This window comes from Malus domestica, chromosome 05 (genome assembly GCF_042453785.1).
Source record: "Malus domestica chromosome 05, GDT2T_hap1".
In the NCBI taxonomy this organism is placed as follows: Eukaryota; Viridiplantae; Streptophyta; class Magnoliopsida; order Rosales; family Rosaceae; genus Malus; species Malus domestica.
Window position 1 is genome coordinate 34,661,211 of NC_091665.1, and position 22,626 is coordinate 34,683,836.

At 34.5% G+C, this 22,626-nt stretch overlaps 2 protein-coding genes across 3 annotated transcripts; both read right to left on the reverse strand.

The window, feature by feature from the left end:
• Window positions 1-5,180: 5,180 nt before the first annotated feature.
• Window positions 5,181-6,773, reverse strand: LOC103427947 (zinc finger protein CONSTANS-LIKE 5-like). Of its 2 annotated transcripts, none has more exons than XM_008366031.4 (4): window positions 6,247-6,773; window positions 5,947-6,093; window positions 5,576-5,740; window positions 5,181-5,423 (listed from the first exon to the last, which is right to left on the reverse strand). In XM_008366031.4, the coding sequence occupies exons 1-4, from the start codon at window positions 6,760-6,762 to the stop codon at window positions 5,346-5,348; spliced, it is 906 nt and encodes a 301-aa protein (XP_008364253.3). In that variant the 5' UTR covers window positions 6,763-6,773; the 3' UTR covers window positions 5,181-5,345. The 2 variants fall into 2 exon arrangements, with proteins under 2 accessions (XP_008364253.3, XP_070678727.1); XM_070822626.1 differs by having other exon boundaries at window positions 5,947-6,069; window positions 6,247-6,756.
• Window positions 6,774-14,429: 7,656 nt separating this feature from the next.
• On the reverse strand, window positions 14,430-18,451 carry LOC103409043 (uncharacterized protein At4g15545-like). Its single transcript, XM_008347865.4, has 10 exons — window positions 17,975-18,451; window positions 17,212-17,280; window positions 16,934-16,987; window positions 16,733-16,784; window positions 16,515-16,586; window positions 15,798-16,055; window positions 15,493-15,538; window positions 15,319-15,397; window positions 15,082-15,211; window positions 14,430-14,707 (listed from the first exon to the last, which is right to left on the reverse strand). The coding sequence occupies exons 1-9, from the start codon at window positions 18,275-18,277 to the stop codon at window positions 15,119-15,121; spliced, it is 1,026 nt and encodes a 341-aa protein (XP_008346087.1). The 5' UTR covers window positions 18,278-18,451; the 3' UTR covers window positions 14,430-14,707; window positions 15,082-15,118.
• Between the last annotated feature and the right edge of the window lie 4,175 nt (window positions 18,452-22,626).

The following is a 22,626-nucleotide window of genomic DNA, read 5'->3' on the forward strand; positions in this document are numbered from 1 at the left end:
TTTGGGAGAAAGAGAAAATGGTACAAAATCTTTTTACAAGATTCAAAATATAAGGAATAGAAATTGAAATCATTTTGATTTTGGAGTTTAGTGCATTTATTAAAATATGTATAAAAGAATCATTTCACTTCTTAACATTTTTTATATTTTATTTACACGTAAGGAATCGAAAAAGTAAAACTTTCCTTTGAAAATAAGGAACTGGATCGACTAGGGGGCACTTGTTGTTCTAATTCTCTTTCCTTAATTACTTCTCCTATTTTTAAGTTTTTTTATTCCTTCATTTTTTTTTCATTTTTTTATTGAGTAATTAAGAAAATAAATATAAAAGGATTAAGAAAATAAAGGATTTGTCTGCTTGCTTACAAAAAAGCCCAAGAATCGAAAAGCTACGAATCGTTTAAAACTATTTATTTTTTATTTTTAGTTTTTATTTTTGTGTTTGATATAGGGTGAAAATACATGAGATGTTGGGGGAATGCAGTATATATGGTGGTGGGAGGGAAAGAAATAAATAAAGAATAAACAAAAAAAAATTGTTCAAAGTGAACAAATTAAAATTATTTTGGTTTTTTTTATTCTCATTTTGTGTCTCATTCTCTTCATCCATTTATTATGCATTTTCACACAATCCTTCCTTCCTCCAACTCTTATGTATCTCCGGTTTTTCTCATGATGTGATGAAGACTACAAACTCCAGATGAAATGGTTATCAAGAAGCTAGTAACTCAATTAGTTAAAATCATTTTTCCTTGCACTAGATATCTCGAGTTCAAATCTCCTTCCCCCAGTATCACTTATATATAGTAAAGAGAGATGGTTACCAAATGAGTCCTAAGAGGTTAGGCTTGAAGCTTACATATTGACTAAGTCAATAATTGAAAGCTTTAATTAGTCCAAACCAAGATGCCTTACGAAATTGGTGTGTGCGTGTATGTATGTATTTGAGGAACAATGATGAAATTCAATTAAAAAAAAAAATATTTTAACGAAACACTCCGGATGCTGTTCACTTTAACGAAAAAGAACAATTTTACTCTAAAAAATCACTCATGATACTATTCACTTACAACACCTTTTAGTCATTTTGATTAAAACTCAAAATTTACAAGCACTTTTCATTAGTTTTTCTAAAAAAGAAAGCCCAAATAAATGAATTTGGATGAGCTCAACAACCCCAAATACTGGAGGGTTCATATGTTTCTTGACTCCATTAGGATGCAGATTGAAGTGTTTTCCTAGATTTGGGAAGGTTCTCATTTGTTTAGGTTTTGGTTTTTTTCAGATAAGTGGAATTTGAAACATGCATTTAGAGGAGAAGCCGATGGTATTGTGAGTTTTGGTGGTTTAGACCTAGTGGAGATGAAGGCTACGTTCAGATGCTCGTCGGAGTCTGTCGGGAGAAAGGAGTGGCATGCCCTTCTTCTTGGTGTATTATCTCATACGGAATTAGATCCTCTCCGGATCCCCTCATTGGGGATCCCAGGGATCAATGCATAATAATCGTTCATCAAAGATCGTGTGGTCATAATTTTTTATTTTTTTATATTTTTCATGCAAAACAAAACTGCTTTACTTCTGAAAATATAAAAAATATTCAATTGTGGCCATACAATCTTTGATGAACGATTATTATTCATTGATCCCTCGGATCCCCAGTGAGGAGATCCGGAAAGGATCTAATTCCATCTCATACCTTGAATTTGTGGCCAATTGTCGACCGTTGGGTTCTAGATAGGACACTAGTACCATTGTGCGCTGGAGATGCTCATATTTTCTTCTAAATAAGTTGAGATTAGTGTTGATTTTTTTTCCTCTCTGTTCATGCCCTGTATTTTATATTCGTTGTTTATTCTGTATTTTTGAGAGAGATGATTATTGTCTTAAGTTTATGAGCGTACCAAGATATGAGCTCATGTTAAAAGTTGTATGAGTACCACAATGTGAGCTCGTGTTAAAAGTTAGCAAATCAACAATACTACAAGAAAAGCGATAGCTTTTACAGCTACATTTTGATTTTTTATCGTGTTTTTAGCAATAGCTACTTAATAATCATGTTTGTTCCATTATTGTTCTTTTTTTGCTTTTTAGTCAAAATGGTCTTTGAGATTTGCATAATACATCACTCTGGTCCCTGAGATTGAAAATCAATAGAAATAGTCACTGAGATTGCCCACCATCCATTATTTTGGTCATTCCGTTAAAAACTTAAGTGTCCCGGAACTCTTGGCCGGATACTTGAGCAATTTTTAAAGTTTCGTAACTCAATCGTTTCTTAACCAAATTAGACCCATAATATATCAAAATGAAGATAGGAAAGTGTAAAACAAAATTATGTCTATTTAAAAGCCCAATGGTTGCCGGAGATAGCCGGAAAATAGCCTGAAATGTGACTGATCCGCGGGAAAACTGGAAAACTCGCCGGAAACTGGGTAAATTTTAAATGTTCATAACTTCTTCAATACTCCACGAAATCAATCGATTCAAAAACGAAAATCATACTTCTCGACAAGATGAAGAGACTAGTACCTTTCTTGATGGCTAAATGGCCGTGGTTTGGCCGGAAAACTGCTCGAAAGTGGCTGTCTTGGTCTCAAGTTAGCCACTTTTGAGTCGTTTTCTGGCCAAACCATGGAGAATTAGCCATCAATAAAGGTATCATTCTCTTTTTCTCATTGAGAAGTATGATTTTTGTTTTTGAATCAATCGATTTCGTTGAGTATTGAAGAAGTTATGAACGTTTAAAGTTTACCCAGTTTCCGGCGAGTTTTCCAGTTTTTCCGCGGACCAGTCACCTTTCAGGCTATTTTCCGGCCATCTTCGGCAACCATTGGGCTTCCAAATAGGTATAATCTTGTTCTACACTTTCCTATCTTCATTTTGATATATTATGGGTCGAATATGGTTAAGAAACGATTGAGTTACGAAGCTTTGAAAATTGCCCAAACTTCCAGCCAAGAGCTCTGGGACACTTAACGGAGTTTTTAACGGAATGGCCAAAATAATGGATGGTGGACAATCTCAGGGACTATTTCTATTGATTTTCAATCTCCAAAGACCAAAGTGATGTGTTATGCAAATCTTATAAACTATTTTGGCTAAAAAGTCTTTTGTTTTCTTGTATGTATTGGCTTTCGTATGGAAAATGTATTAATGTTGATTAAGAAGATTTATTATTAATTAGTTACCACAGAATAATTAAAAAAAAACAATTATCATACAACCATACTAATTCATTCGTGATTTAAAGTATACTGATTAAAAAATATATATCATACAAAAAAAATTGACTACTTACTGAAAAACTATGTCAAGTATGTGCCCTCACTTTCCAGGCATAAGAACGCATCTTAATCATTTTGCGGCGGTGCAAACGCAAGTTGGCCTAACAAAGTGCGCCGTGCTATCATTATATTTCATTTTTTCCCAGATCGATAAGAATATGACTAACACAGCTAGAGCTAATGACCAGAAGCCCTATATATAGTGAACGTGATCATACATTTTGAGATTTGGTGGGGAATATTAATTATCATGAAAATAACAGCACTAGGAAAAATTCGAACTAGGTGAAGTTGACAGTTATTAGGAAGTGATTGAAGGCTGGAATCAATAGTACTACTACTTTTCCACAATAGCAGAGTAAAACATTTAGGGAATGTTATTTTATCAAACTACATTATGCATGGTAACAAAAAAATACTTATGCTGCAGACTTCGAATTAGACTATTAACTTTGACATGTTACCCTCCACCTCAAGTGCATGCAAAAAGTGATTGAAATTATGGATCCTTGAAATGAATCACAGAATTCACCGTTTTTCACCAAGAATTGAAGACAAGGCAATCTAGGGTTTTAGAGAGAACTTACAGAGAAAGATGAAAGACTGAATTCTCATTTTCAACAACTTATTATCATAATTACAACTGTACATGCTACGCTTATATACTATAGGAGCTAATCATCTGTAAGCTAAACGTAATAACTGATCATGAAAATTGTCCTAACTAACTATATATAATTATATATCTTAACTAAGCACAAGCAATGAGACCCTAGCTAGTATACTTTTAGAACAAGATAGAATCTGGAAGGGAATTCTGTCATACTTTAACATACCTCTCCTGATTCACAAACAAGCCTTGTTGATGATGGACTTGTAAGCTTAGGAAATAAGAAAGGGATCCAAGATCCTTCGAAATCAAACTTATTTCCCATTGTAGAAATCAGAGAGTTAATTGTATCAGTGCTGGTGATTGTGAATCATCGACATAGAAAAGGAAATAAATTTGCTTGATGATGTTTAACAAACAAGGTCAAATCTAAATTTGATTGAAGAAAATTGACGGCTCAGTAAATAACCTTTCCATGACGTTTATAAGGCAGAATCTGAATTTGGTTGAAGAAATCCAAAATTAAGGGGTCATTTGATAATTATTTCGTTTTTATTTTCAGTAGTTAAAAAACAAGTTTTCTATATTAAAAAAGTGTTAAAAAAAACCAAAAACTAAAAACAAAATGGTTATCAAACGTTACTAAGTAAATAACCAAATTGGGTTGACTTGCCATATATATGTAACATGTTTAGTTTACAGACCAAGTTGAGTTGATTTGCATCCACAAAACCTGGTGGCTCTCCACAAAGACATCCTCAGTGAATAGCATGTAATCATTCTTCTCTCAATTTCTCAAATTCTAGGGTTACGATATTGAGAGATTCCACAAATTAATGCCCCCAAGTCAACTAATCTATTCGAGAGTTCGAGTATATTAAAGATGAGTCAAACTCCAAGTCATCATCCCAACGAATTATATTACTTGTTTGATTAATTAATCACGCACAGGGGTGAGATCTACCATGCATACAGCAGTCGATTCCTTTTTTATATATATAATTTAATTTAATTTATTATTAGAGCCTGTGGAGAGTGGGGGCATACATGCATACTGAAGAATATTTATCCATAGTAAAGAGGAATTAGAAACCTTAATCATAGTAAGGTTAATCAAATTATTGTGCACACGCCCTCGTACACGTACGCATTGATCTGATCCCACGCACTAGAACAACTTTTCAAAGCCATGAAAGAATATAATGTCAATGTCCTGGACTGTCTAAAAGCATCAAATTAATGATGGAAATTGTCTTAACTACCTGTACGTATATACTAGAACTCAATGAGAAATTTTGAGCTTTAATATATCGATTGACCAATTAATTTTACAAATATTAGCTAGTTAATTAGAGCGTACAATTCTTCGATTAATATGAAATTCCATCTTCGATCAAATTACTGGTTACTATAACATTGAAATGGAAGCTAGCTAGCTAGGTTTCACCATGTCAACCAGCTGTGACATAAGGGAAGTACATTAGACTTGCCATAGCCTCTTGCAGCCAATCATCATCGTCATATTTCATCTAAATCAACGAGTAAATGGTAAGTAGTTATTGCAAACAAAAAATGATAACTAATTATTGTATGTGTGGGTTAATTTGCATGCATGCATGCACCAATTAAGATATTTCATTTGCCTGGAGAAATGTTATATATTATATATTAAGAACCCTACCTGGACTGTACCGCTACTACAATACAGTTCTGATCGCTGATCTTTGCAGGTTTGAATATTGTTCTCAGTCTTCTCTTGTGCCATTTCCTCATGATTGTCAGTGTTCCTTGCAAATCTCCCACGAACTCGGACCCTTCTATCAGCTAGAGTTTTGCGGCAAGCATACTGTAGTTGCACATACAATTAGTAACGAATTCCTAATTATTGTAAAATTATTGTAAACTGCTTATATTGTCAAATTATTGTAAACTGTTTATATTGTCAAATTATTGTAAACTTAACGCATTAATTAAGTTCTTTTGTCTCATTTTGTGATTTAGATTCACTTTCTAATAATGTGATATCCATGTTTAAATTTTAAATCGTTGTACCTTAATAGTTTTGTTGAAGTTTCTCTGGTTTCTTTTCTTCAAATATCTGTCAATCCGTTCTTTCCTTTCTTCTTCTGAATACCTTCCCACCTTCATAGTAGACTGATCTTCAATTGTAGGCACCTGCTGATTCGCTTGATTAATTGCCTACACAAAATTTTACGCAATTCATATTCTAGCTGAAATCAATTAACCATATGCACAATAACACTATGCACCATATGTATACTAAATGATCGAACACAATAATTAATGCACAAAATCATTATGATGAAATATGATCAGCTAGAAATAGAATACCCAATTTTCTTGGCCAGCAAGGCTAAACGGCTTGAAATCGGCTGACATGAGTCCAGTACAATGATCCTCCCCCAACTGATCATTCATATAAGGTAGGTTTAGTTCTCCACCAAAATGCGGAGTCCCTGCAATTCCATGCATCCCCATATTACCATATTCCGAATATGTACCAGGGACAGCAATATCTTCCGAAAATCCTAGTAGCTCCGGGAACGAAGCTACTATAACAGACGAAGAGATGTTGGATTCTGGTGACACCACTTCAATATTAGCCGCAGCATTGCTAATATCACAAAACGGTACCAAGCTTTCTTCACAAGTAGTACTAGCACTCCACATTGTTCCACCTAAAACTGCAGTACTGCAACCATTTTCTCCACTCACCACTGGAGTCGGGTACCCATAAAAATGAGAAGGGAGTGAATAGTCATTGTAGAATTGATGAGGAATGGAAGCCATGGACAAGAGAGCTAGCTGGTGAGGGGCTAATAAGGAACTGACTTTTTGTGTGCACATAGCGTTGATGAGGCTTTGAACATTTATATAGCAATGGCAAATTGGATAGTAGATACTGGCTTTTTGGACAAGTTGGTCTACCCGTACAGTTTCGGGCAACTGCCGGGGTGCTGCTGCTTAGACAAAAATAGCAAGTTGGAGCTAATCATATAGCTAGCTCCGTGTAACTATCACACTTTACTGCTATTGTGAAGTTGTAAGCGCGTAAACTTTTGGTTTTTAACCGTTTAAGGTTACAGACAAGTTCTACCTAAAGTGCTGTTAATTAACTATTAAGGTACGAATTTGTTCAAGATGTTACCTACACATGTGGGAAGGGGCAGGGCAATAATTAATTGTGCTTTCTCTAGTGATATTAGTGGTGAACCATGTTTGGGCTTATAAAGTTTCTCATGATATTAGAGAAAGGTATTCTTTAGACACATCCTGGGCCGATTTACTGGGATCAAATTTGCCTCCTTAAGTTGAGCTTTCGAAAAGTTGCGCTAGCTCCAACTTAAGGATATTAAATGATGGGCTGACTCTAGTACCTGAATGATGTTGGGGCTCTCGAAAAGTTGTGTTTGCTCTGGTGTAATGATTTGACCAGTTCTCGATGTGGGAATTAGTTTCCCTTGTGACCCTGTGTGTGGTCACTCGTGAGGAGCGTATTGGATAATAGGATTCTACATTGATCATATAACAAGAATTAATATATGGGAGTTTCCATTCCTAATATCACTTAGGCCTTGTGATAAAACCCAACACCTAGTAATAAAATGATTAAGTTGGGACAATATTGTGATATTAGTGATGAATCATGTTTAGACCTATAAAATTTCGCAGTTTGTACAATTAATATTTTACAAAGTAATGTTAACAGTCTTTTATATAAAATAGTAAGGGGTTTGTAACTATCCTTCCCTAATAGTATCTCCAACAAAAAGTACAATAAAATAAAAAATGTGAATTAGGATATATATTTTAGGTCCAATTTGTTATTGTTTTTTTCACTAAAAGCTGCTTCACTTTAAAGTTAAGCAGTAAAAAAAATGTTTAGTAAAATAAGATATCCTACTTATATTAAAAGAAATGACCTCCAAACAACAGCTTTTAGAAGCAGTATGTAGATTACTTTTAAAAGTTACTTTAATGAAAAGCATAGTTGAGCCTTTATTGAATATTTTTAATTACTGTAATATGCTCATTAATTTTAAAATATGACGTTATTTATCCTTCTAGACACATTTTATCCTTAGAGAACAAAGTAACCTCCACCACCATACCACAATCGCACCACCACCACCACCACCACTACAACGATACATGCTAACACTACCACCACAACCACAATTGTCATAACCATTGTTGCCGCCACCAACCGCCACCGCCACCACCATAAACACAAACGTCACTTCTGCCACCACAACCACAACCGCCACCATCGTTGTTGTCGCTGCCCCTACCACCATTGTTACCTCTGCAACCCAACCACCACACTCATTTATTGGCATCACCACCAACATCACAACCATTGTCCTCGCCATCGCCAACATTGCTATCATGTTCATTTTTGTCATTATATACAATATATCAATTTTACATTAAAATTTATCAAATGCTTTTACATTGTTTTTCATACTCACAACATTTTTAAAAATACAATTTATAAAACACTCAACTACTTTAATTTGCTGCTAATTATTCTTAAAACACGTCAAAAATAGTTTTTATAAAAAAAAAAAAGTAACAACATTTCCAAACTAACCCTTAATTGGACAATACTTGACGAAAGTTAATTATGTTCCATGGTAAAATAATTAGCAGCGGGAGGAGTAACTCACCTTCTTATAAGCTTGTGCAAAGTTTCTAACTACTTATCTATCTTTTAGATCAATCTCCATTGCGACCTTCCCTCTTTGGTTTTTTTTTTTTTGTTGACACAAGTGATATTAAGATCGAACACAAAACTTCAAATACAAAATTAAAATACTCTTAACCACCTAAGATATAAATTGATTATCAATCTCATCATTTTTTAGCGTCTCTAAAACATGCGACATTCGTTAATTCTCAAGTACATGAGACTGTTTAACTTCACAAGAAAGCTAGCCAAACTTTGGATGCCTATAGTGCTAGCTGCATACGATTCTATCCTACCGCACTATTTAATCACAACAATGTCTTCTGTTACTAAGCAAGTCCAATCAAACCATGCATGCCCTATACTCATTCAAACACAAGATATTAATGCCTTCAGTTCTACCAATAATAATGCTAAATATAGAGACTTGGATCCCAAAACCCTAGTGTCGTTTGCCTCTCATTAATGTGATACATGATCTAGTAGAATGTTGTTATAAACTAATCCCTTATATATAAGCAAACACCCCTTTAACTATGGTAGGCAATTAGGAGCAGAACTACACTACCAAGAGAGACTATGAAATAATATAACGTATTTTTGTTCATTCTTCAAGACAACTGTTTTGAAGAAGCATACGTATATGATAAAGTAGTGAAAGAATATGTAGGCAACTTAGAACAAAAAGTTGGCCTGATGAGGAGACCAGATAAAGAGATACAGAGGGACTCATGTGAATACTATTCTTAATGTTTAAAGCTGTACACCTATAGGTACTACTAAAGAACTGACCCAGTTATAGGCCAAGAATCTAACACATGGGGCATGTATGGTTTTTGCATCAACAAATCAAGTACAAGATATATGCCTGCCTTAAACTTGATCAATTCCTTTACACATGCAAATACAAGTGAACTATTTCACTGTCATTTGCTTCTTACATGTAAGAAGTGTTTTATGTGTAATTAATTCGGGTTACGGCAATAATATATGAATGCTTCTAGTAGGAAGATATTTGTTTGATACATATGTGTACGTCTGGCAAATGCCCCCGTCGTTTTAGGAAGCTGTTTAGTTCAATATGCCTGAGCATGGGAACATGTTCTGTTTTAATCACATTTTTGGTAGTGTTCTTATTGTTCTTTATTTCTTGTTTTAGGTAAACAAGTAAACATGGTTTTAGCATTGCATGTGAATAATGTATATGTGATTAGATATTAGAATTTATCCTATGTAAAATGGCAAATATATATATATATTGCTCGTTATGCTTGTGAGACATTCTAATGCTAGGAATATATCTCAATCATATCGTGGCCCCATATTACGGCTGTGTAACAACGCCAATAAATCGATTAAGCCTACCATATTATGAAATTAATTATATGTTCATAAAGTTTCTTAGTTTGGTAGAGATTGCTTAATTTTCCTCGTATACAGGGCATGGTCCGAAGAGCTATAGCGCTTTTTTCATTATTAAGAAAATGGATTCTCCACCTATTTCAAGTTTGATTATGCTTAATCATTCACATATAAATATAAGATAAGGATATTTAGCTTAGGTAGGAACACCCTATGGAATATGGAGATGGAATATAACCATATGCTTTTAGCTTGAAAACCAATCATCTAAACACAATTCAAAGGTTATCTTGATTCTTATGATTTGATTGAGTTTTTAAATTGTGAATCCCAGATGGGTTAACCAACCAATCTAAACCATATAAAAATGAGTAGTGTCAAGTTCACCCAAAAGATTTGTGATGTGGAATATTTCTTCTGAATTGACCAAATTACCAACTCAGAAATCATCTTTCCAAATGATTTATTATGATAAGTTAATTATAAAAAAAAATTCTACGTTGGAAGCTAAGAGCTATATACTAAGAAAAAAAATGTTCCCACACATTTAAATTCATTAGGGGTTAGATGAGGTATGTATGCATATGCTGTTTCTAGCTAGACGCATAGTAATTTTCCTTCTTTTTGGAAAGATTAGGAACTTTCGTATGCACCGACTCCCTTTTCCTGATTTTACAGCATCCATTACTTGGGTTTTTAACATTTTGGCAAAATGTTGATGGTGGTAAAATGCAGCAGCAAAGATTGTCGCACAGAAACAGAAACGAAGCACGGCTTCGATCTTCTTATTTATTCTTGTGAAGTTCTGATTTTTGTGAAGGTATCTGGTTCAATAAGATTTCTTGAAGAGGCTTTGCACATTGTCTTTGAAAGATTCTGGGATTTATTTTCATACCAACTCAACTCTTGTATCAAATAAAATATGGAGGAATTCAAAAGCGATCACAAGTTGGGGAACCTGTTTTCTAAGAGATTTCAGAGTATCTGAAACATAATGTGATACACTATGTGTTATAATATGAGTGAAGAGATATTAAAAAATATATACTAAAATGGGACATATCAATCATGTCATCTACTTATATCATAACACGTAATACACCACATTGTATTCCGGACACACATAATGTTTTTGAAGGGAATTTTTTGGTACCATTTTTTGATGCAATTTTATCTGTCACTAGCTATTTGCCACAAAAAGTGAAATTTGAGATAGAATTGAAAGATATTGTGGGCAGCAGTAGTACATAGTATCAGGTCCTCTGGTAAAACTTTCCATGTCATCAACCAGCCAGATTTGCATGCAGAACTCTAACACCCACTTGCATGTGAAACTGTTCCTCACTAAGCAACGCTCTCACTCTTCTTTTGACATTCACGAAAGAATGAAATCCAGACACAATTTGCCCAAAATCTGAGAGATATAAAAGATCTTAAAGAAAAAAAAAAATTATATATATATATATATGATCTTATTAGGCCAACCCCTTATTTCCTAGGGTACATATGTAAGTGCAAGAGCATCTTTAGTGGATTAGATAAACTCACTTTTAAATTCCGTCAAATCAGACACTAGCTTCTGATCATTAGTTAAATCTAGTTTTGTAGACACTGACTAACCTGGCCATAAGAGTAATGTTAGAGAAATTATCTATATAAATTATATTTTGTGAATAATATGACGTGGTTGTTGATAATTGGATTTCACTTAAGTGTTGATTAACATGCTTATTTTCTATTTATGACATATAACATAATTTGCAAACTTGGTCTAAAAATTTGGACTGCTTAGCACTACTCCTAGAGAAAATTAAGTTAGCCAAGTTTTAAAAACTTGAATTAAATATTTAATGTATTTTTATTTAAGTTAGCCAAGTTCTTCCCATGTACAACTTGAAGTAAAAATAGGTTTATTTTTTAAAACTTAAATTAAATATTTAATGTATTTTTATTGACCTGATTGCAAGAGTACATCAAACACGTGTATAAGACAATGGAGTGTTAAATTCTATCATTTGATCTACTTCAATTCTTCTGATCTGACGACCGAAAATTAAAAAGATGTGTAAGAATAAAAAGAGGTGTGTGAATAGCACATCTCATTATCTTATACAAAAGCAACAAATATAAAGGGGCAAAATTTACACAGACATAAAAACCGCACTAACAATTAGAAAATCCACAGAACAAAAATTAAGCCAAATTTCCAGGCAAGCTCACACAACACAGAACAACCTGACTCTAAAGCAAAGCTATAATCCTAAATCATAAGCATATCATCACCACCAAGAGTGCCACTATCAAACCAATCACTTCCAATCAAGAAACAAACAGGATTGTCTCTCTGAGATTTTTAGGATCCTGTGCAAAATTTATAAAAGGGTCCCTCCTTAAGATAGTTTTCAAAAAAAAGTAGGACAATGACCTAAATCAAAACAAACTTTAGAACTCACTAATTGTAAATTTACAATTATTGTTAAATAATAAGTAAGAGGTCTACAAACATAACCTTCACTAATAATCAAATATGTTCAATCTTAAACAACTAAACAAGAAAAAAACCCTTAAAAAAATTTAACTTTATAGTTTCACTTGAATATATAGCATTATTATATAATAACTTAAAAAAATATATCATTTTGAGGGTATTGTTATTGGCATTTCAAATAGTGCACAACGAGATTTTAAAGTGTTAATAGAAACAATTTTTCAATATATAGCATTATTACAAGTAAATTTTACAAAAAATGGGGGGGGAGGGATTTGAAGCCCTATGCGATTGCACCTTTCGTTCCCTCTCAACGCTCCCTCCAGCAACAAATATTATAAAAGAACGAATATTGAAAAAAAAACTGAGTTTGCGACGATTTAACTGGCATAATACCAAATAAGAAGAATCCTTATTTGACGACGACCAAAACTAACAGGAAAAATAGCAACAAAATCCTTCATAAACCGAGTGGCACTAGTTTTAAAGAAAATAATAATAAAGGGAGGATTTTTGGAGAAAGATTAAATTAAAAAAGGGTTTAGGGTTTATGTTTAAGAGATTTCTAACCCAAATTCAATTAGACCAATCCAACATGTTCATGTTGGTACAAGGTGCATGTTGTTTGGAAATAAATCCAAAGGCAGATTTTGTTGGGAGCATAAGATCACCACACCATTTTTTTTTTTTTTCTGTTTCCCATCATTTACCCTTCAAGATCCTCCTTGCTCAGATTTGTCCGGACTTTACAGTACAGGCTAAATCCTCTTCAAGCCTAAGCATTGCCCCCTTTGTATAAATCCCATTACACTGCTTTTTCTTGTTCGTATTCCTTTGGAAGATATGTTTGTGACCAGAAAGATTTTACAAGAAATTAGGGTTGGGGAAGAGTCAATCAATAGATATCAACTGGACATTTGATGTATATCTCTTGAAAATTTTGATATCTATTGGAAGATATTATTTAAGTCTAAACCCTAATTAGAATTCAGAAAAAGTTTCTTTTCTCTTCTTGCACACCTATGTTTATTTATGACATTTCTGATCAATAAATTACGAATGAAATTGTTATTAGAACTCTAAAAATCTCTTTTGGCATTCTAAACTTTCTATAATTAGAAAGAAAAATACACTTGTAAGAAGTGTAGAATAAGATTTTTGGAATGCTAATAACAATTCCTATTATTAAATTCTCATATTTTCTTTCAAATTCAAAAAGCACATTAGCAATATTGTTTTGTTCGAGCGATAAGCTACAGTTAAACCTTAATTTAAACTTGGGAAGAGTAATACGAATATAGATGCATTGAGAGGAGCACTCAGTTCTAACCAACTTGATTGAACTCAAGTCGCCGGCATTTGAAGTATTTCACATGCGCGTGACGTGCCAAAAACTTGCGAACCCCAGATTGTGGAACAGTGAATAACACACTTTATTCCTTGTCTCAATTTTACGGCATGCATTCACATGTTTCAGTACTTATCTTGTACTCGGCACAATACGAGAAGCAGACAGAAAAATACTGCTGAATGCACGCACATCTTGAATCAAATAATCGACTCCGAGCTGAGAAAAAAAACTTTACATCCAATCTCAAATCCAACAGCTCGAAACAAAATGTTCACGATGTCGAGAGCAGATATTATGCTATGCTAAGTCACTGTAGCTGTTCAAAGAGATAAAGCCATAGGAGATGCCTTCCCAATTTCTGTGCCACAGTGACTAGGAACATATTCTGCAATCTACACTGATCATCAATCCGCTTGATTGTTTCTAAACACTCAACATTTATCACGCAGCTCCGACACATTATGCAGCACAATGGTGATAGATGCGAGTGGATATGACTATGACCGAACAAAACAAAGACTAAACTTGCACAGCGGTTGAACTATTTAAGAAACCTGAGACTGGATAGATATTGATATTTTTCGATCTAATATAGTTGAGAGAGAGAGAGAGAGAGAGAGAGAGAGAGTTGAAATGTCAATTAGCTCTGTTTTAAATGAACAGGCAGGTAGTCAGAATAATTAAGCAATTATTTACACGGCAAACCTGCATTCTAGGACATTCTGAAGCCTACAAAACCTTACTCTAGTTTGCTGAAACTCAACTCGATGTTGATTACATCTCAAAAAATGATATGCCACAGAGGACAAGCCATGAACCTTCCATCCAAAGGACCAAAGCAGCCAAGAACAAGCTCAACCCACAGCCTAACCAAGGGATCTGCAAATAACCTTTGCACAACCTGTCAAAAAGGACTTGACTGTTCACTAACATCGACAGGGCCCAATGATGAACTCAACATTCGGGATAATTCAGAAGAATAAACAGTGGTGGTGTATTTTTAAAACAAAGAAAACTCAAAAAATTAAAACCCATCAATTATGGATTTCACAACTTAGAAAAGTAAAACAGAACTGTTTTTTGTTATTAAGGGCCCATACATTGTCCAGCGTCACAGGTCAATCTAAGCCTTAAGGGTGTGCCATCTCATGCGACTCATAACAATGATGTCTGGAGCCTCACTACATAAACTTACATCAATATGGCTAGCATGTGCAAACACACGCACACACAGATTAAGGCCGGGTGTGAGAGAAAAACTAGGGTTTGACATACCGATTATTATCTGCAGCAAGCAACTGCACTGTGAATGCTAGTGTATATTGCGGCTAAGCAACCCTTGGAATGATAAATATAGGTCTTTGTTGTCAGTCCCGAATATTTCTTCTGCTTTCCTTAAAGTTTCCTGAAAAAGATGCACATAAAATTTTAACTACATTGCTAAACATGGGTCTTCTAAAAGTTTAGCTGTATCAATTTGGCAAACCATCGAACAATTGACTATTGCTTTACCTCTCTGGTTTGTTTATGAGCATTTAGTTCCTTGATGTTAGCCAGAAATGCACTGAACTGCTCATATGATAAACGACTCCTGAATTGCAGTATATTTAGATCAGTCCGTGAAGGGCAAGTTACTATTGCAACAAATCAGTCACAGTATACTGTAATTGCAATTATTGCACCAACCTGGCTTGACGAAAGAACTCTTTTCCATCAATTCGAGGAGTGCGCCCTACCAAATTTGCAATGCAGAAGATGAAGAGTTTTAATTCCAAAAGGTAATTCAACATAGTAGAATTAGTATAATTGAGTGTTCATATGGTATCATCAACAACTGACAGTTGTACAGAAAGACCCAGAAATTTTTTACTTTTGGAGTAAGAGGGGGGAGGGGTTGGTTTCGAAACATAACCGCAGATTTGTGGCAAATGATAAAACAGGCCACAGAGAACCAGAAGTTCCCGAGTTCAGGTGCAAAAATGAATTCAAACCTGAATGTGAACGCCCACGAGGTGGAGAGTTTGCTGCTGATGACTGCTGGCTTGATGAGTACCATGAAGAGAATGAAGTCCGTTCTTTATAGGCGGGTTTTTGGGGAGATGTGGCACCAGATGATTGCTGAGGAGAAGAAATGGCAGAATACCCTCTAGGTGACCCACTTGTGGAAATAATCTTTGGAGTTCCAGTTGGAGTAAGCCGCGGAGTGATATATGGAGTTATAGAAAATCCTTGAGTGGAATTCTTCAAGACTGTCAGCCAAGAAGTTGGTTTCATGATTTTCGTTAAAAAGAATAACTGAATGATAATTGAATATGTTACTTCATCATAACAAATTGAGATAATTTAAGTAAACGTACTAGGAACATTTTTTTAAGAGAAACAAGAAAAAATATAAAAATAGAAATAGCCGGATACAATTGTGTGTTCACCAAATTTATTAACTAATCTATCAGTGCCCACCCAAAGAAACCAGAAGGTCCAATGTCACAAAAGACACCAAACTGGCTAAATTATGGATCCGTACCCCCTACAAAATTCAAAAGATTCAGCATCACAAAACCCTTCGTTAAAATTTCAAAAATCACCCACATATTCTTTTCTAATCCAACAAAAAACTATGCCTCAGAAATGTTTGTTGCAATGTTACTTATTCTAACAGGCATACAGGCAGGATCAAGGTCCATGGACATTAGAGTCAGATTATGTACCTTCATCAGTTGCTCCCTTATCTGTGGAACCACTTGAGGAATATTGTCCTATGTAGCCATTTGTCTCCTCATCTGTAGCAGAACAGAGACACAATCCACATTAACCACCAAATGAAAGGAAATAATAAGAAACAAAGTTAGAATCTACACCATTGGGCCAAAAATGCTAGACATAAAAAGAAAATATGGAGCACTTGGTCAAGTCAAAGAAACCGTACCCTTATCAGGATATGCCTTCGGAACAGTGCCAATATCAACAGTTTCAGCTGGCTATAAACAGAAAATATAGTGAATGAGTTCAATAAAATATATATAAGAACACAAATTTCCACATGAAAACGTCCATCACTGGATGAAAAAAGACAGAATTAGATTTCCAAATATAGAAAAGAAACCATAATTGGTAGAGAAGTCCTTACAGATCCATTATCATCATTTAGTGACTGCATTAGTTGTCTCTTAAATGTCTCCAACTGTTAACAGGGTGAAAAAAAATCAGTCCATAGGTTGACATGCTACAAGAATGAAAACATGTTGAAGAGCAAGTTTGCAATATTACGAGAGGTGGAAGGATGAAGGAACAAGAAAATAAATCATGAGTTAGCTTCAATTTCGAAACAAGAATACTACATGCATTAGGATACACTTGAGCAACAAAGAAAAAATCCACATCCTTTAAACAACTAACAAATCGCACCTTTGATAAGTCACGGCTGAGCTTTTTAGTAGTCAATGCCAACGAATCTCGCTCTTTGGAAAGCTTCAACTTCATGAACAACAAGAACATAACAAAGTCACAGTTAATGCAAGTTTGTTTCAACATGAAACTCAAAGGTGATGCACCATCCATTGTCGAGGATGTGAAGTTAACAAGAAAACAAAAACAATGCTTGAATCTTGAACACTAATACTCTTTTGTTTATTGAGAGACAGTAATACAGCAAAAAGAAGGTGCATCCACCTTACTGAATGTCACAACAAGCTGATGTAAATGTGATCAATGTTTATCCTTTTCATAAACCAAATCGAAAGAAACACATGTGCATGTTTATTACAAACAATATACGTATTCTAACAATTCCAACCAATTTACTCAGCAACCAACCAACCGAAAATTCCCACCGGAATCAAATTCAAAAGCAAGGTCTTACATTTTGCGGATGCTAATTTTTTGGTCGAATTACTTGATGGTAATTTAAAAAGGTAGACAACAGTGATAACCTTCGACCCCCTCCCCCTTCGTCCAGATGAAAAAAAAAAAAAAAAAAAAAAAAAAAAGAGATTAAATTGTCTCCCTTCTCTTCAATTTCCACCAATTTTCAGCAGCCAAGCAACACATAAAGGTTAAAATATACAAAAACAATAAAAAAAATTGGGGAAAAAGCTCCTGAATTTCAAATCCAAAACAAAAGGAGATGAATTTAAAAAAAAAAAGGAAAATTGGGGGTTGAAATTCTTACATTCTCATCCAAGGAAATTCTCAGGCGGGACTCAGCCTCGTGGTTGGCGTGCTGGAGGCGCGAGACCCTTTCCTCGAGCTCAAACACAACCCTATCTTTGTCCTGCAGCTTCTGCCTCATCTTCCCCATCTCAGACTCCAGCTTCGAAACCCTAGACGCTATGGCCATCGACGTGATCTTCCGCGCCAGATCCAGCTGGTCGTACGGGTCGCTCGGTATCACCGATAAGATCTCGTCCGGCAGCTGAAAGTCGAGCCCACCGCCACCTCCACCGCCGCCGACGCTTCCACTGCCCTGCGACATAGCTGACTCCTCCTCCGAGCTTCAGAGTCTCCGCGCGGCGATTGCAGTCGTTGGTTTGATTCGATTGTTTTATTTTTTTAATTTCAATAGTTTCATTTGAATAAATTCCCACTCTCTGGCCCTTCCTTTTAATTTTTTTTAATTTAATTTTTAAATATATTTTTTTTCCAGCTTACTTTTGGCCTTTCCGGGGTTGCTGCCTTATTTCGAAATTTGCGTGGGGTTTCCCTCCAAAATCCAAACAAACATTAGGCCTGAGACATATCGTGTTTGAGCCCAAAACAAACCCCGATTTTACAATAAAGGCCCACCAAAAAAACCTTTTTTTGGGGCCATCGGAGCTTCTCCTTTGGTGTCAAATTTTAAGGATTTGGATCCTCTCCGAGGCAATTGATCGGGACCTTCCTGATCGGTGTCTGTGGACCGTTGAATTTTTATCTAACGACTACAAATATGAGGTCCTCTAAAAGTTATAATAATTGTAGCTGTTAGATAAAAATTCAACGGTCTACAGACACGGGTCAGGAGGATCCCGACCAATTGCCTCGGAGAGGATCCAAATCCAAATTTTAAAATGTAAAATTTAAGTTTAACATCTTATGTGAAGTCACATGACTAGTAGGGGTATTTCTCTTTAGTTGTAAGTGAAGGGTTTTAAATTCGATTTTTATCAAAAGTGAATTTGAAGCATATTATTGTTAGCTCATTGTAAGGCTAAGTCCACGCCTCTCTCCCTTATGTATATAATATTTTTGTCAAAAAAAAAAGTTATGTATATAAGTTTAACAACCTATGTGACGCCATTTAGTATTCTTTTTCAATTGTAAGTGAGATGTCTTAGATTCGATTCTTGTCACAACCCGTCCCAAAATTATATTTATTGACGGTGTGAAATGACGGAAATACCCATGCACGTTAAATTGTGTGATGTGGTCTAGGTGTTATGCATGGATCATTATTCTCAAATTCTAATTATTTTGGACCAATTAGGATTAGGTATATTATGTGTTTTGAATTGTTGACCAATTCTAGGCCATACACCCACATCCACATCACCCTCTCTCTCTCACTCCCGTACTCTCCCTCTCGGACTCGCTTTCTCCTCCCTCTTCTTCGTACGGACAAGGTCGAACCAAGCCAAATTTTCACAGATCGTGGCCAAATTTAGTATCATTGTGTTCGTGAGGACTATACGAGTTCAAAGGTACCATTTCAGGACAATCCAAGCTTATAGTGAGCTTATTGAGGTCCCAAGGAAGCTCGGAGTGCTTCGTTTGAAGGTTTTGGACGTCGGGATCACGAGGTTCGAAGTTGGCCAGTTTTGGTGAAATTGTCCCGATGAGTTTTCGAAGGATTTGGAAGTTTTAAAAGGTGAGACTTATCCCGAGGACGAGCGTATCCACGGGCGAATCGGGGGTTACGACCCTTCGACTTATCAGTGAGTAGGCTTTTGTTTTCAGTATATAATTATATACTTGATATAATTCCCAGAAATGTGTTTTAAATGAAAATATGCTTTGAAATAATATGCCAAATGCCATTATATTTTGAATATGCATTTCATGGTTGCATATATATATATATAATTGTGGTGCTGTGGAGACACATGTAAGTTCAGGTAAGTTATGTTTGGTTCATGCGAACTACGAACGGCTTGATCCCTATTTATGGTACGTAGGCAGCCTAACGAAATGTTAGGTGCAACCATACAATATATGACATGAAATAATTGAGATATAAGTTTATTTGAAGAATTAAATAGCGTGATGAATATGTTTGGTTGGATATATGAGATGTGACTGAGAAACGATGAGCTCATAAACCTGCACCTCGGGTGATTGCGATTTAGCCAAAGAGAGTTGGCACATGCCTGTATATTATGTCACCTCCCGCACCATATGCTCACATTGAATCCAATTTAGGTGCACAATCTTGTCGTACAAACCACTATAAGTGGTTCCGACTCGTAGGTGACTAACGTATAATCGCACAGCTAGTATTGAGAAAGTAGAATTGAGCATAATTGTATCTCACCCAACCTTGTCGTATAGACCTTTTTTAGTGGTTCCGACTTATGTGCAGTATATTGCCATATAGGTCATAGTAGTAACTCCGGCTAGATTGAGTTTAAGCTATGAATTCAGTCGTACATACTACTCAGGAGTTCCGGCTAACATGTCATACTTCTATGAAATCATTATTACCTAGATTGCTACTTATTATATTTTGACATGGCATACATATGAATATAATTATGTGAAGTATGAATTGAATTGATATGATTTCATATATATATTATGTATATGCTTACATCTTGATTATGGGAAATTTTTTACAGGTTTTACAGCGAGAGGTTAGATATGTTGATAAATGAAATGATTTTGTAAAACGTTTGTTTATGCCCACTCATGTTTTCTGTTTTGCGCCCCTCCAGGTTTTAAGTAAAATTGCTGTTGGTGGCTAGATGACGTCGGCAGTTCTGACTTATCCATATAATAATAGGACATTCCTGGTATTGTATAACTAGTATTTGTCCTACTGGACTGCACCTAGACTTTATGATCTGACTAGGAGTGTTACTGTTGTACTTAACTCCTACCACTTTCTGTTTCGAAGTGCACACTAGTAATATGATCTTTAATTATTCGTATGTTTGCTATATTTATCGCTTCCTCACTGTGCACATGGCTACGTCACTCTCATGTGACGGCCAGCATGCCTTAACCTCAGTCGGGGTGTGTCAATTCTCGCCAAATGTAAATTTGAACCAAATTAGTGTAGATAATATAATTTGTTATAAATAAATAAAACAGCTTATGTGACAATTTAAATTTTAAAATTTGCTATCATATGTCAAATTAAAAGTATTTCATAAACAATTGAAAAAGAATAATAAATATTTATAAAACAAAAAAAATAATAATAATGATAAAACATTTAATAATCTATTAAAAAAAGGGACATTTTGATCCAAGTCCAAAAAATTCAAGTCCAGTTTTATTTAATTTGTTATTATACCGGTTTTGCTTTTTAGAGTAAAAATAAAAATCGATTTGAATTTCTTAGATTTAAAATTTTATATGGCTTTATCTACCCACTTCCTAATAACAAACATTTTAAAAATTCATATACTATAAATATGATAAGTTTATCACAAATTAAAAATTGTGGGAGGCAAGGAACCTGTGATATAAATATAATTAAGGATCTATAACATAGATATATTAAAAAGAAGAAAAACATGTGAGGTAGATTATAAACAAAAACCTATTATATAGGTAGACAAACAAAAGTATTGTCTACCTCCATATATACATATGATATAGGAAGGCAAATACGTTGTATCTAAAAAGCAGATATACTCTACAAACTATGAGCAAAAACCTTTGGTACAAATTGATAAACATTTAATTTGAGATAAATTATCAAAAACCTATGATATAGGTAGATAAATTACTATTAATATATAATACAAAGAGTATATAAGAGGGTAGATTGATTTAAAATAAAAAATAAAAATCCTATAATACAGGTAGATAAACACCATCGAAACCAAAAGCGCGTTTACTAACCCGTAATTGGAATAACAATAAGGAATCCGATTCCGATTACAGATTATACATGTGTTTACTAAAATTGGGAGGAATCAAAGGCGCATGGAGCCCACACAAAAAATGGAATCCAATTCCTGAAATTGGAGGATTTGGATTCCCAACATATACAATGTATTTGGATTCCGGATTGCCCAAGCAATCAGAATGATAATTTTTTTCCCTTTATGCCCTCACTTACTTTCATTATTTCCAAGATTATCCTTTTAACCCTATACTTATTTTTCTTTTCACCCAACTCCTAATAATTTCTTTCCATATCCTTCTAGCTCATTAAGCATAATTTTATGCTCATTCACATTATGCACAACTTCATACATAAGTCGAAGAGAAAAAACTACAACTTTAGCGAGAAAATTTAAATATTAAAGTCAATAATTAAATTTATAAAAAAAATTAAACAAAATCATTTTAGTATGTCTATAAAATAAAAAAGCAGTTTAATTTTTTCTTACTAATATATACTATTTCAAATTTTATAAAAAAAAGTATATAAAATATTTGATTTGAGACAAGGGCATTTTAGTAATTATATTGGTTTATATTCCGATTCTGCTGAATTAGTAAACAGCTTAATAAAATTGTATTCCGATTCTGGACAGTTTTAGTAAACAACTTCGATAGTATTCTGATTCTGATTCCACCTTATTTCAATTCTCCTCAATCCAATTCCTCTTCAATTCAATTTCTTTCAATTTGATTACGAATTAGTAAACGCGCTACAAGTGTGGCATCCGG

Coding starts and splice junctions, on each gene's coding strand:
- LOC103427947 (XM_008366031.4), bottom strand. CDS start 6,762: ATGTGCACACAAAAAGTCAGTTCCTTATTAGCCCCTCACCAGCTAGCT. Junction 6,094..6,246: donor TTGCTGGCCAAGAAAATTGG/GTATTCTATTTC, acceptor AATTTTGTGTAG/GCAATTAATCAAGCGAATCA. Junction 5,741..5,946: donor ACTTCAACAAAACTATTAAG/GTACAACGATTT, acceptor GTGCAACTACAG/TATGCTTGCCGCAAAACTCT.
- LOC103409043 (XM_008347865.4), bottom strand. CDS start 18,277: ATGTCGCAGGGCAGTGGAAGCGTCGGCGGCGGTGGAGGTGGCGGTGGG. Junction 15,539..15,797: donor TCGTGGGCGTTCACATTCAG/GTTTGAATTCAT, acceptor CAAATTTGGTAG/GGCGCACTCCTCGAATTGAT. Junction 15,212..15,318: donor CTCATAAACAAACCAGAGAG/GTAAAGCAATAG, acceptor CATCTTTTTCAG/GAAACTTTAAGGAAAGCAGA.